The 14,469-nt window shown below is 35.2% G+C and overlaps 1 protein-coding gene across 3 annotated transcripts; it reads left to right on the forward strand.

Annotated features, from left to right (window-relative positions):
• The first annotated feature begins 763 nt into the window (after positions 1-763).
• Positions 764-9,218, forward strand: LOC120338313 (galactosylceramide sulfotransferase-like). 3 transcript variants are annotated; one of them, XM_039406296.2, is made up of 10 exons: positions 776-1,882; positions 2,302-2,458; positions 3,243-3,296; positions 4,545-4,713; positions 5,613-5,857; positions 6,470-6,589; positions 6,982-7,148; positions 7,633-7,709; positions 8,349-8,451; positions 8,947-9,218. In XM_039406296.2, the coding sequence occupies exons 1-10, from the start codon at positions 1,787-1,789 to the stop codon at positions 9,073-9,075; spliced, it is 1,317 nt and encodes a 438-aa protein (XP_039262230.2). In that variant the 5' UTR covers positions 776-1,786; the 3' UTR covers positions 9,076-9,218. The 3 variants fall into 3 exon arrangements, with proteins under 3 accessions (XP_039262244.2, XP_039262230.2, XP_039262237.2); XM_039406303.2 differs by lacking the exon at positions 776-1,882 and adding an exon at positions 1,904-2,187; XM_039406310.2 differs by lacking the exons at positions 8,349-8,451; positions 8,947-9,218 and adding an exon at positions 8,221-8,302 and having other exon boundaries at positions 764-1,882.
• The last annotated feature ends 5,251 nt before the right edge of the window (positions 9,219-14,469 follow it).

The raw sequence follows: 14,469 nt of genomic DNA on the forward strand, positions 1-14,469 counted from the left end.
TGCATTGTCAACAAAAATCCCACCCCCCTCTCCCAGGTGAGGTGGTGGGATGAGATTGGAAACCGAATTTTTAACCTTCGAAGTGTAATGCTTTAATCACTAGGCCACAGAGGCGGCTTCTGAACTCAAGATTGGTGTCATTTGCTGTCCTTCTCTTCTCATCATTAAGAGTAGAACGTATCGCCAATTTTTTCTTCTGTTTTATTGCAAGATGTTTCTCACACGATAGTAGTAAATATCTTAATCTCATTGGGCATCGGTCGGCGTACTTTATGTACATTTGGGCCAAATATACACATTTCTGGTAGTGTGCGAGACTGCGAGGGCATTAATGGCCTGGCACAATGTGTATGTGGCTGTTTCTTATTTATTGTCATACACAATACTCTGTTTTTATCCACTTATCATCAACATGATAGATGATGCTGTTTTTGTTTGATGGACAAAAGTTAAAATTAACTGGCAACTTCATTGATGATATATGCAGTACTTCGTTGAAATAACGATCTTAAAAGCCAGTACAAAGTTTAATATTAGCGTAATTCATTTTGGATGAAGCTGCTCACAGCAATATGAGTTTCGAATGTACACATAAAAATGAGAAAAGTTGGAATTGATGAGTTGAGCTTCCCGAAGACATAACTTGTTCATGAAAGCAGTAATATTTTCATATATCTAATTATTTAATAAATTTCCCCTCCTTGCAGTTAAGCTTGTTCATATGAGCGCCACCTACAATATATCATCCAACTTTATTAATGTTCTTTTTATGATACAAATTTGACAACCTGAACATTTAATCATCAAAATTTTGCTATAGATAATTTATATCTGATGTCTTCGGCCCAGATCTCGTATTGCTATAGTACTTTAATTTCTGTGTTATACTTGGCCATGCTCGTTTAAAAAGAGATTGATCTCAACCATAAGCCATCTTTTCTCTTCACCATTATAATTGTAAATTTGCCTCCAGGCTATATTGTGGTATCAGTGCTTTCCGACTTTATGATAATAAGACTCGGTTACCAGTAAATGTATCCATTCTAATTTGAAACAATTTTATAGTTTACAGTCAGTCATTTAGAACTTAATATATCATACAGATTAACTTGGGTTTCATTATATAGTTTACAGGATTTGATATTGTTTAGTTCCAACAGTCTGGTAAAAGTCATTAGTTGGTCTGGTCATGTCTGAAGATGAAATAAGAAATATCGACATATAGCATTCAATAATATTGTCAATGTACTTATTAAATTATCAAAATTATTCAGATAATGAATAGCATTAAATCACAAGAGATTTTTTTGGGGTCAATTCTGTTAAAGTGTTTTATATTGGGCAGCTAGTTTTAGTAACAATATATATTGTATTTAAATTTGATAAAGCTTACTGGTATTTTATTGGAGTATTGTTACCAAGATGATAAAAATGACAATCAACGCACACACGAGTCGGAAATTGAGGAAGTTGCTCTAAAAACTTTAAATGAGGTTTAAAAGCGTGTTACATAAAAAGGCAACCTCATATTGCGACATAGTTGCTCTAAAAACTTCAAATGAGGTTTAAAAACGTGAGACATAAAAAAGGCAATCTCATATTGTGACATAGGTTATAAATTCAAAAATAAGACAGATTATTCTCTAAGTACCGTATTTATACTGGTAACTTTGTTACAGAGACTTCTGAGAGAATGCTAAAGCTCTCTCTTGCTGTTTTGTGTTGAAAAATTATATTAATTTCACTATTTTGTCTTTGTGTTAGCTGCTATGTTTACTAGTTCAATATGAAAAAGCGTAAATTCGTCACAAGGAGATGTACAATCAAAATACAAATTTTATTTGCAACAATTTTTATATTTTCTGTCATTCATTTCCAGTATGTAAGTATCATTGTTATATTTGAGTAACAAGTATTTAACACTAGCTCATTTCATGACTGCAGCAGTTTTAAAATTTGTTGTGTTATAGGATACATGACAGAAAGCCAATTAAAAATATAGTGATACGTATCTTAGATATATCTTTATTTTTTATTACCCCAAAGTCGAAGCAGAAATTTCAAATTCTTCGGATTTAGGATTAAAGACTTCTAATAATGATAATCAAAGTCTAAATTTCTGATGGAAATTGAAAAGTTTTAATTACCGGTACCTATAATACAATTGAAGAAGTCTTGCAATGCCAGGTTTGTTTTTTCGGTGTGATATTTTTAGCAACTTAGAGACTAACTTTATTGTCTCCTGCTTTCAAATTTTATTATAATAATCACTTTTTATTATTTTTTGCACCATGAATGAAGATGAGCACAATTGATCATGAAAATCTGGAAAAATTGTATACAATTCCTGACAATTTGATGATGAAACATTCTTCAAAAGGAGATAATAAAAGAAATAAAATGATTCAAACAAATAATAGAAAATTTGATAGCGGAACTACTCTGCAAAATCATGAAGGTACAATTACAAATAATATTTTGTGTGTAGACTCAATTACGAAACAGGCAAGAGGCATACATTATGGCTACTTGGGGAATAATTGGCTACAGCTCCGAACCCAACTATTTTGACCACAAGAATAAAATAATCTGTTTTTTTATGTGGATTCCTACCATTATACCTGACTTTTACCAAGAGAAAGGAACAGACAAGTGTTTAGTGTTTTCTTCGTTACGGTTAACTAGAATTTTAATGAAATTAATTTTTTTAACCCAGGGGTCAAATTATCTGTTTTTTTTTTCCTACAAAATATGTCTTATCTTGTTCTTGATACATAAATCAACATTAACATGATGTGTTAGAGTCAGACGCAACCCGCGTCGCTGGTTAAAATCTTCTGTTCACATCCCACGTCTGCCACCTCACCCAGGGTTTAGTGAATTAGGTAGGCAATGCTGAGATTGTGGTTCTTCCGAACTCTAGTAACTTTCTAGCTAAGATGTCACGAACTAGGTTAGCTAATCGGCGAATCTTATTTACATTAAAAAATATATGATGAATTTATAAATATATTTGTGGCTTATGGCACCTCTTTAGTTGATGTGGGCCTTTAGCAGTTTTGTCGTTCAAAGTATTTCATACTTTTATCTTAAGCAGATCTGAATGAAATCTATGATAGAGACGAGGGGTTGTGGAAAACCCATTCAATGCTTATTCATTCAAGGATTATTTCCACTGTGTTGAACGAATAATCTTATTGAATTTGAAATTACTAAAGCTTTTTTCCATATCTTTATTTTAGAAATAGATTGCCAACCTAGAAGAGGTGTTGTTTTTTTGAAGACTCATAAAACAGGTATGAGATGAATTTTCTAATTGACGACAGCATTATGTAGATATTGAGTCTCCTAATTTACTTTGATATACAGTGACACCTCGGTAGTCCAACGACTCGATGCTCGAATAATTTAGTAGTCGACCAAAAAATTCTAGTCAAAAATGCTGCGGTACTCGAACGAAAATTCGATGCTTGAACACCCTTGTCGCCGAGTGAGATGACATCACCCGAATCGCGCAAATCGGCTGCCCTTTGACCAACCATTCAACAAAAGAGCGAAGCTCAAATATAATGGACACAAAGGCAAAACAAAGTAGTACGAGTATGCAATCTGTCAAAGTAGACTAACGCGAAAGCCAAACTGCCACAAGGTCTGCAATTTAGGAATGCATAGGAATGGATTAAACTAGTTACCGTTGTTTGTTATGGAAAAAAGTTTCTGTACTCGAACAAATCAGTCGTCGAACACCAATCATGAACGCATTATGTTCGACTACCGAGGTATCACTGTAGACCAAATTTTTTTAAACATCATAAATTCAATCTTTTAATCTTGCCAGAATGATGAGATTTAAGATACGCCAGAGATTGTTTACGAAGTACCTACCCTTCACTGCTATCCTATCTTTTAACTTCTTTACTGCTATTTATAACCACTGTTCAATATTACCCTTTTTATACCCATCTCTTATTTGAAAAAATCTTTATTACCAAATCTTGATGCAGTGAAGTTATTACTTCTAATATTGCAATCGGTGATTATTACTGAAAAGATCTGACTGGCATTTAAATTCTTCACATTTTCTGTTGTGCTGTTACCAGAAATGAACTTGAATTGCATAATTTGAACAATTTGGTTATGTTACTGTATAAAACAAATAAAAAATAGCTTACTCACCAATATTCATATACAAATCTATGGCCAATAGAATTGTTTAAAATTTCATGGAAATTGGTTAGAAATAGTTTTTTTTTATAAAGTTGTCATCTTTTCTATGAAAGAACAGTATTTGAAGCAGTATGCTTGATTTTAAGATTCATATGGCGAATATTTGTGCAGTTGTTCAATGCTCTGATGATTTATGGACTTATATTGACCACCTCTGGTGGCCGATATATATCCGTTGACCTAGTGGTTAAAGTTGACTTAGTGACATCTCAGGTAATGGCTTCTTGCACAGAGCCTTGGTTGGAGCAGAAGGTGTGAAAATATGTCATATCAAAAATATGCGTGTAGACCTGAATTATTCGCCTAATTGTTTTCAGGAAGCACAACTATGACAAACATATTTCTTCGATTCGCTGAAAAACATAAACTTGCGGTTGGTTTGCCTCCATTAAGAAAATGGGAGCTTGGTGGTTATCCTGGATTTTTCAATAAAAAATTAGTTGATCCACAATTAAAGCAATATGAAATGCTTTGCCATCATTTCAGGTGAGTTTTTTCCTGATATTTATTGGTATATTTTAAGTTTATCACATGGTATTTCGTAACAGTATTCCAAGCAAGGCTTTGCAAAAGCAGGCACCGATATGTACAGAATACATGTGTATCGTATGTATGTGATATAGGACAACATCCCATTGCGGACTTCAGAAGAGTTAATTAATTAAAAAGCTGAAGTTATCAATTTACAAGTATTTTTATATATTGCTGATATATCATTTCAAGAGGCGGGGCACGATGGCTTATTACAGCAGTTCCCAAAGTTGCTAAGTGCGTCATGAAAACTGACAGAATTCTGTTAAACATAACAAAATAGGATTCAATATTTTACATATTGCATTTGATATAAATGTGTTATATTGTTTCTTATTCGAAAAACGCACAAAATTAACTTTGTATGAGATTCTGCGAACCCACGCAGAGTAATCAGAGGAGCGGTGGCGAGTGGATTCCTGAAGCTTAGAACGATTTGCCACTTCGCAGAACCAATGCAATTTCGTGAGCTGCAGTTTATTTATCTGCTGAACCGAATTGGCAAACATGGGTGATTTTTTTAGCATTTCGAAGAAAAATTGGACAGAGATAAGGAAAAAAATTGACCTTTTGTCTTTATCCCCCAGGCTCACTCGTTTACTTTAAAAGGCATAAAAGTACACATTAACGATAAAAGCAGCATTTTTTCGTGAGCCTTTTTCTCCAATAATGTGTCGCCGCACGAACAAAAAGTTTTGGAACTGCTTGCCTAGCAATTAAAAGCGTCAGGCTGAGTTGGCATCGCATATTACACATCACAGGTACAAGCCTCATGACCCTAACCCAGGGGATAATAAATTTGGTAAGCATTTGTAAAGCTACTTCACAAATATATTCACTTTTATTACATTCAGAATGAACACTGAAGTGGTGTCACAAATAGTACCTGCTGATACCTTGTATGTTACCATTCTACGAGATCCAGCAAATGCGTTTGAATCGGGATTTTCGTTTTTCCGAGATGGTCCTTTTTCATCATGGATGCCAAATTATGAAAATGAAGATGCTTTGGAACAATTTATTGAATCTCCAAAGCATTTTTACAACAAATCAACACCTTGGTATTTTCGAGCGAAAAATTACCAAAGTTTTGATTTAGGTATGATATACGTATTTTTTATGTAGCGTCATATAATTCAACAATCAATTACATCGGTCAACAATCACCTCTTGAGAATAATGGCCAATGGCCCAGCAGTTGAGGTGTTAAACATGACTGTTCTGACATTGCAGATTACACATCTTGTATTCCAATCCAATTTTTTCTTTCTGGTTGTGAGGGTGAGCTCTGAATTTGAACATAAAATTTGAGATATTTATTGGTGCTAACACAGTGAGGTACAACTATTTAAGCACCTCTGCATTTTTGACGATTTACAATCAGGAGGTGTAGATGCCCTCAATAAACAATGATCAACATTCTTTCATGGTACTTGATACGTTCGTTCAACATACGTTTGTTATGTAATAAAATCCAAATTTTGCCTGCAAAAGTACGCACACCTTAGTTACTTATCTGTTTAGAATTCACAGTCAACTTAAATAATCTTTCCTACTTGACGTCATAAATTTCAACTTCGCTTATCACCATTAGAAGTTGTACATTCTCCATGTACTCCGAAAAATTTGAAATTTCTTCTTCCGATTATGGCTTAAATAACAATTGAATTTTCTTCACTTCTCAAATTCTGTCAAATATTTCCATTTTTAGGTTTTAATAATGACAGAGAAGATGAAGATTATATCAAATATGTTCGTTATAAAATGGATGATTTGTTCAATCTCGTTTTAATAACTGAAAAATTTGAAGAATCACTTATTTTACTCAAAGGTGAGTGGAAACAGATTTGAAAAGGAGCAGATGAGTGTGATCAGAGCATTGGCTCTTTGGTTGGCAGTTTCATAGCTTATACCCTGCACTATTTCAAAAATATAAATTATAGTTTTATGTCCTCGTTACCCTCAACTTCATATTCATATTTTGACGCTCCAGAAGTGTATGTACCAATATATGGAGATAACTAATTTTGTTCGCCTACTTTACATCAAGTTGTGTAAAGGAACTGAAACCTATGGGCAAGGGTATATTCGCCTGGCTAACACAGACAGTCCCCGAACTCGTAATAGAACTAAAATAAGAAAAATGGGAATAAAATTATGGCCTACTCGTACTTCAATATTATTACATAGTCCATTAATAACATATGATATAATTTTCAACAGATTTGCTCTGCATGGAAAGTTTGGAAGATATTCTGCATATAAGACTCAAAGTTCGACAAAATAGTATGCGAAGAAAATCTAATGATAAATTGAAAAGACAAATGAGAGAATGGAACAAAATAGATACAATGATTTACGATTATTTCTTGAAGCGTTTGAATGAAAAGGTATTTTGTCAGTCTTGTTTGACAAAATGGAATTAATCTGTATTTAGTATTATCAGGTGATCGTTGGTAATTCAGTTTTTAGTTAATACATTTGCTTGATCAACGTGTATTTAACTACTCCAAGTCTCTTTCATTTACCACCAGTCCTGCATGAGAGTTAGATGGATAGACATGTTGCCCTGTTGCCCCTCTAAAACACACTATGCCTACTTATTTCGTGTGAAGCAGACACAGTTGGGGCGGGAAGATGACACATAAAAAAAAATAGTGTAACCGTGAATGAGTTATTATTCCTTGTAAAAATATGTCTCTAGTATTTTGGCACTTCGGCTAAATATATAATATTTTTACTATTTCATATTGAAATTACATGATAGAAACATCATGTTTGAGTCTGGGGTATTCCCATTGAATAGGATATACATATTTATCCCGAGGGAGAGGAAAGGAGGAAAAAAACAGGCTAACATAAATATTTTAACAGATTCAAGGTTATGGTATACAAAGAATGACCAACGAAGTTGAGCAGTTGAAGAAAATGTTACAAGAAATTGAAGAGAAGTAACTTTCAGCAATTTTGTATATTTTTGTATGATTATAACATAAATTCAATCCAAATATGTCTAAGGTGTTTATATCTTCAACCCGTATTTGCTAAAAAAGAAAATATTTTTTTGGTCGAGGACTAATCAGTTTCGTGACTTGACTAAAATACCCAAGGCATGGAAGCAATTCGGAGGAATAAAATACGGTTTCTCGAAAATGTCATGTTCTACTCGTCTCACTTGTCTGTGTCCCACTTGCTTCACGTGTACTACTTGTTCCAAGGTTGTGGAAATAGGTGAACTACACCTGATTGAATTAAAGTATTGTAATTACCATTTGGAAAAGATCTTTGTTAAATTAAAAATTTGAATGGCGATACATGCATTTAGATATAACGATACCGCTTTTATCGCTTATACCGCTGGCACCAATCTGATAATGAAACGCCAATTTTTTAAAATGCAGATATTGCCGGTATTCCAATACTGAGATTCCGGTAATATTTAATTATCATCTGGATTTTAAGGGATTGACAGGATGAAAAAGTTGTCCAAGTGGGACACGATAGACAAATGGGACAACAAGGACGAGTGGGGCATATGGGACACAACATTGTCAATTCCGTAACCTCAGTCAACTTTTTATCATTCACAGATGCGTATTGGAATATGATCATGATGATTTAAGAAGTTGGATCAGTAGAATCAGAATAAAAAAGGATTCCGGTGAATTCTGTGACAAATTATCATGGGGAGAGGTAAGATGTGTTCGGAATAGCCGAGATAGGGGGACCTGTCCTCATTGTAAGGCACAGGGTGACACAAAAACAGAGCCCATGTAATTTGGAAAATATTTTAGAAAGAACATATCTTTTGTGCAAAGCGTCCTAGATAAATTTTGGGTACAATCATACACAAACAGAAGTTCAGGTCTTAAATAATTTTTTTCATTTTCCGAAGGAAAAGTGTTACGGTATGTTGTTGACACCCTTGGTTTTTGTCAAAGAAGTATAAGAATAAAATTCTAAATTATTGCTCCCACAAAGATATTCCTCAGGAATTCAGGTGGTTTTATTTGTTCCTCTCAAGTTTTTTCCAGCTTTACAATGAATTATGATTTATGTCAAATTTTGCGAAGTAAACTTTTGAAGAATTTCGATGCAATTATTACCTTTTCTCATCGTTTTTACATGGAAATGACGTCTTTATTGGGGATAGAAATTTGATAGTAATCCTTTTTATTTCAAAATTAGGTGAGATTTGGTGATTTCATTCGTACAAATCAACGAAAATATTTGAATATTGTTGTGGAGGAACAAATACCAGCAGACAATATGAGAAGAATGTTAGAAGAAGAACAAAATAAAATTTTAAATGTTTAATTTTTTCACTGTTGCCAGAATTTTTGCAAAAGAACACCAAGGAGATGCGGAAAGTATTCACTCCTCGCTTGCCAATTATCTTCTGTGAATTTTTGTGTTATTCACTGTGTTTTACAATTGCAAATATATTATTTATGTCAATATTTCTTGGAATATCACGCCATCTTAGGTAAACGAAAAGGCAGCCTCACTGTGTCATACGATTAAGCCGTCTTATCATCGCTTTAGCAGTTTCAACGACCGTTTTAGTGATTTAACATATTGTTAAGGAAGTTGAAGTGATTTTTTCAGGCTCTCGCTGGGCTTTGTTAATTATGGACATTACATATTCGTGATGATAGGGGTGCAAGATGTGATAGTATGACCATACCCACATGGTGCGCAGCCAGGATTTTCAAAAAGGGGGGAGGGAGTCTACATCGGAAATTGTCTTCTGAAACAGACCCCGCGATTACGCGCCCGGCGTATAATGACTTTTCTGTCATGAAAAAAATATTCATCAAATCATGACAACTACGCGAATCTAAGATGTCTTTCTATATCAATTTAATTCTGTTCAACGTAACACGCGGTTGCGTCTTCTTACGACAGGTTAAAGAATTACTACTCTGAAATAGTTATTTTGCCCAATGCACCACAATAAGGGGGCGAAAATACATACTAAACGACCTTTAATCTGAAAACATACTGATTAGAAACCACGTAATGAAAGATGGCATCACTGCACGTTTTGAAATTAGTTGCAAATGCAAAAAAGTGTCTTTTCCGTCTTTAGCTTGACGTACGAATCATTGGTTGCGGAGTTAGGAACCGCGCTCAGATTTCGGACAAAAAAAAATATATATAATAATATATGACACCGGATTTCGAAATAGACTCAGTATTAACAAGGAAAATTGGCGATTCCGACGAATACAAATTTCTGGCTCAGGAAAATTGGATTCCAACTAAAAATATATATATAATATGCCAATCACCGACTTCGCAACACGAGACACAGCCGTCATTCCCTTGATTTGATAACATGAGATAATAGTGGTGCCGGTGCGTCAGTAGGTAACAGTGGCGCAGCCAGAGGAAGGGGATTCGGGGTCGCCGTGGATCTATGGACATAAAAATATGAGATGAACTGACGGTTTATATTTAGTTATTATCTTAAGATATGATATAAAATCCCATATAGTTCAATTTAATTTATACCAATAAAAATACATATACTAGTAAATCAAAAATACATATTCATCGCCTCGATATCCCCGCGGGACGGATTCTGAAACAGTCGCCGCGTCATTACCCCAAAATTCCACGGCCATCCCTGCATATAATAATGTGTGGTGAACTACTCGATTATATATTGTTTTGATCCGTATTTTTGCCATTTTGCGAATTCGACAAATTTGAGCTGTACTTGCAACATTGATTCCGCTCCATCGCAATGCTGCCTTTCAGGTTATTTTAAAGATATACTCGTTTGTGAAATCCCTAAATCTGCTATAAAATCTCATTTTAGAACTATAAAATTGATTGAGTATACTTCAGATTATTTATCTTATATAAGCTTGTATATTTTCAACACGATAAATTCCGCGCACAATTGACTGTTTCGTTTTCAGTGACGGTACGGTTTCTAAACATAATGTGTGAAATTTCGCGATTTACAATGCCTAGAGCAGGGGTCCGCAACTACTTTTTAGCGCGACCCCAAACAATTTTTTTAACTTCTCGCGACCCAAGCATTTGGTAAACATGTAATTAGTTATCGATTCTAAGACTATTGTCGACACTAAAATTTTTCTTGCACAAAATTATATGAAACTTATCACATAAAATTGTGAATAATAGCGTTTATTATGACTAATGCAAATTATAAGCTTTGTGTATAATACACAACATACCAAATCGAGATTTAATTTCGGAGACGGCAACTCGAAGATATTTTACTACCTCTAGCCTTGATCTGTCATTGTATTTTATGAAAACGCTGATGGGCGGGAAAAAAATGTATTGGTTTTTTAATGAATTTTGGATACTTTGCTGTAAGATACACGTAAAACTAATCTTTATACATTATTCGCTGGCATTCCGCTTATATGTATGGTTTGAGTGATGTATTTCTATCCGATGAGGGTGAGAAGAGGAGTCTTTTGTCGGGCGTTGATACCCACTGCTATAAGTGATCCGTACGGAGCCTCAGGGCTCCGCGAGCTATTCGTTCACTTAAAAAACGGACTTGGTTAATTTTGTATCTGTGAAGAAGCATTGTCACTAATAAAATTTGACGATAGTGGTGTCGAAATGTGGTAGTGATTCAAATATAACATTATCTATAACTAAGGGCGCAGCAGCCGTGGTTTCCTAAAAGAGAGGGGGTTCAGAATAGAAAATTTCCGAGAAACACTCATCGCCCAATCCATTGTCGACCCGAGAATTTAAAATGTCATATCAATTCTATTGTGTTCATCGTTGCTCGTCTTTGAGTTAACTAATATACTACGGCAACCATGAAATACTTGTCAAACCGTCTACTAGCAATGAATGGATTGAAATCGTATTTTTGAGTTGCTCTTTCAGCACTTAGAATTATCGCAATGTTTCGTTGTTAAGGGAGAGCTTGCAGTTATGAAGCCAGTTATATTTGATACATTCATTGAAGGTATTTCACTTTCATTGAAGGGTTTAGATCAGGGGTCGGCAAACTACGGCTCGCGACGCTTCACTGAATTATATTAACTAAACAGCCTTATTGACGAATATATTCTTTATGTGACAAAATTTGTTTTGAGAAACTAAATTATACTATAACCTAACAAGTATATAATTCACAATCACTCGTTTAATGAGCCTATAATTGATTATAATTAGAGAAATGGCAACAGAACGTAGAAAAGTTGATGCTGAGCGCAAATGGTTTAATGACGCTGACAATATTCAAATGATCAGTCTTCGCGCACTGCTTGAAATTTCTGGGTGAAAAATGTGATTCATTGGCCATTCCTTTGGTTTTTAACTTTCTAAAATACGTGCTACCCGCAAATGACTTGCAACCTTTAATTTTGGCCCGCAAACGACAAAAGTTTGCCGACCCCTGGTTTAGACTTTAGAGCCAGTGAAGTTATACAGTCATCCCAACTCAAATCCTCGACCCACTGCCCTATCTTCCCTCCACTTTCCTATTCTCGATCCTCTGCTCCACCTCTCTCAACTTTCCTATCCTTGACCCACCGCCCTATCTCCCCCAAACTTCCTATCCCCTTCAACCTCTTTCTCCTCGAGTCATTGCACTATCCCCCTCAACTTTTCTTTCCCCTATCCACGGCACTATCTACCTCAAATCTCCCACCATCGATCCACTGTCCGACCTCTCTAAACTTACTTATCTTCGACCCACGACGCTACACCACTCAGCACCTAACCTAACGGCGCTACAATCACGACACGATCGTCAAAATGAACTCTACCATCTTGCAACCAACTTCAATGTGTTATACTGGTCGAGTATGCCAATGAGATGATACAATCGTACGTGACAAAACATGATTGACGGCATTCGTAAATGTAGGCTGGAATTTCAATTGGTAATCAATAACCATAATTAGTGGCTTAAAAATGTGCTACTAATTAAGCTACTCATTACATCGGGTTTGAGGCGACTGTTTTTAAAATTTTGAAAGGCCGTTCGATTTCCACATACCTGAGTTCATTTTTAGAAACTCATTCGATGTCGCCTGTATTTCTGTGCAAGGCAAAAAGATGAGGAAATAATCAAATAGTTGCACGCATAGTCATTTTCAACGAATGTTCTGCCATATTCTGTTGTATATACAGATTTCTTTTACGTGACTGAGAAGGCTGAAAAGTCAAAAACAGTAAAAAATATAAGTCGCTCAGTGAGTGTAATCCCTTCCAAACTATTTTTAAGCCATGAAATGTTTTGTCGTAGCTAGCGTTGCAACTGCCTTTTGGTTCAGCGTATAGTCCCAAAATTGAGCTTATCTTATCTGCAACTTCATGAAGTTGCAAAGGACGCAGTTAGCACGTAATCTTCGGCACTACAAAATGTTGAAGAAAAATACTTTATATGGACCAGAGCACTATTGCTTATTTCAGATCAGCATCATATTGTCACAAGACTCACGACATGGCCAATTATTAAGGGCATAAAACGGCTTGTGGAAACTTAGAAAACTGCTATTCCCAACAAAAAACCATCAGTAGCCCAATTAGTGAAACATTTTTAAACTACCAATTAAGGTTATTGTTTACTAATTAATATTCCAGCCTACATATAGGGAATGCTGTCAATCATGTTTTGTCGACGTACGATTGAATCATCTCATTGGCATACACGACCAGTATAACCCATGGCAGTTGGTCGCAAGATAGTAAAGTTCAGTGTGGCGATTGGGTCGTGAATAAAGCGCCGTTAGGTCAGGAGATAGGTAAGTTGTGGCAGATAGGGCAGTGGGTCCGAGGATAGGTAGGTTGAGGGGAATAGGGCAGTTGGGTCGAGGATAAGGAAGGTTGGGGGAGGTAGGGCGGTGGGTCGAGGACAATTTTAAGTGTCTTTAACGGAGAACCCGAAGTCTACGTAGTAGGATATAACAATGCGAACAACTAAGTAACGAATGTTTCCCCGATTTTTGATCTCTTGAATTCTTCCTCTTTACACTCTACCATTGCAAAATTATTGGTACTTTTCATTTCAAGAATGGTTTTGCGAGTTTAGGACTTATATTTACCAAAACACAACTAAAATCTAACAAATAACACGCGAAAACCGACAAAACGAGCTAATATCACAACCACGAAAGGCCTGAGCACTTCTGAAACGTTTATTGTTACTTCAATTTTGCACTTATTCTGATTGGCCAATGTTACGGCAGTAAATAAGGAAGTGTATACTCGGGGAAACATTCATAATTATAATCAGAGATTTATAAAGTTGTTATACATAATTACGCTGCACAGACGCGATGCTCGTATTTATGGAAAATTTAAATTGTTTCGCGACCCAGAGCGGAGGGCTTCGCGACCCAATTAGACTGCACTGGAGTACACCGAGCACGATTTGCCTGATATTTGATAGGTAAACTTTCCAGAGAAGAAGGATTACATACCAAAGAGTTATGGAATGAAGTACTTTGCAAAGTAAGAGTAATAAACTGCAAAAAAATGTAACTATATGGAGGGAGAAAGCAACTATCAGGAAAAGGAAATTTCGGAAGTTGATTTGTATAAATTGCAAGTAACTTTATCGATTTTGTATATTTTTGTATGAATATAACATAAATTTAATATACAGGTATGTAAAAAATGTCTTAAGTGTTTATATCTTTGGCCCGTATTCGATAATGAAGAATTTTTTTTTGGTGGAGGACTAATCAGTTTAGCGAA

The sequence above is a fragment of the Styela clava genome, chromosome 1 (genome assembly GCF_964204865.1).
Source record: "Styela clava chromosome 1, kaStyClav1.hap1.2, whole genome shotgun sequence".
Classification (NCBI taxonomy): Eukaryota; Metazoa; Chordata; class Ascidiacea; order Stolidobranchia; family Styelidae; genus Styela; species Styela clava.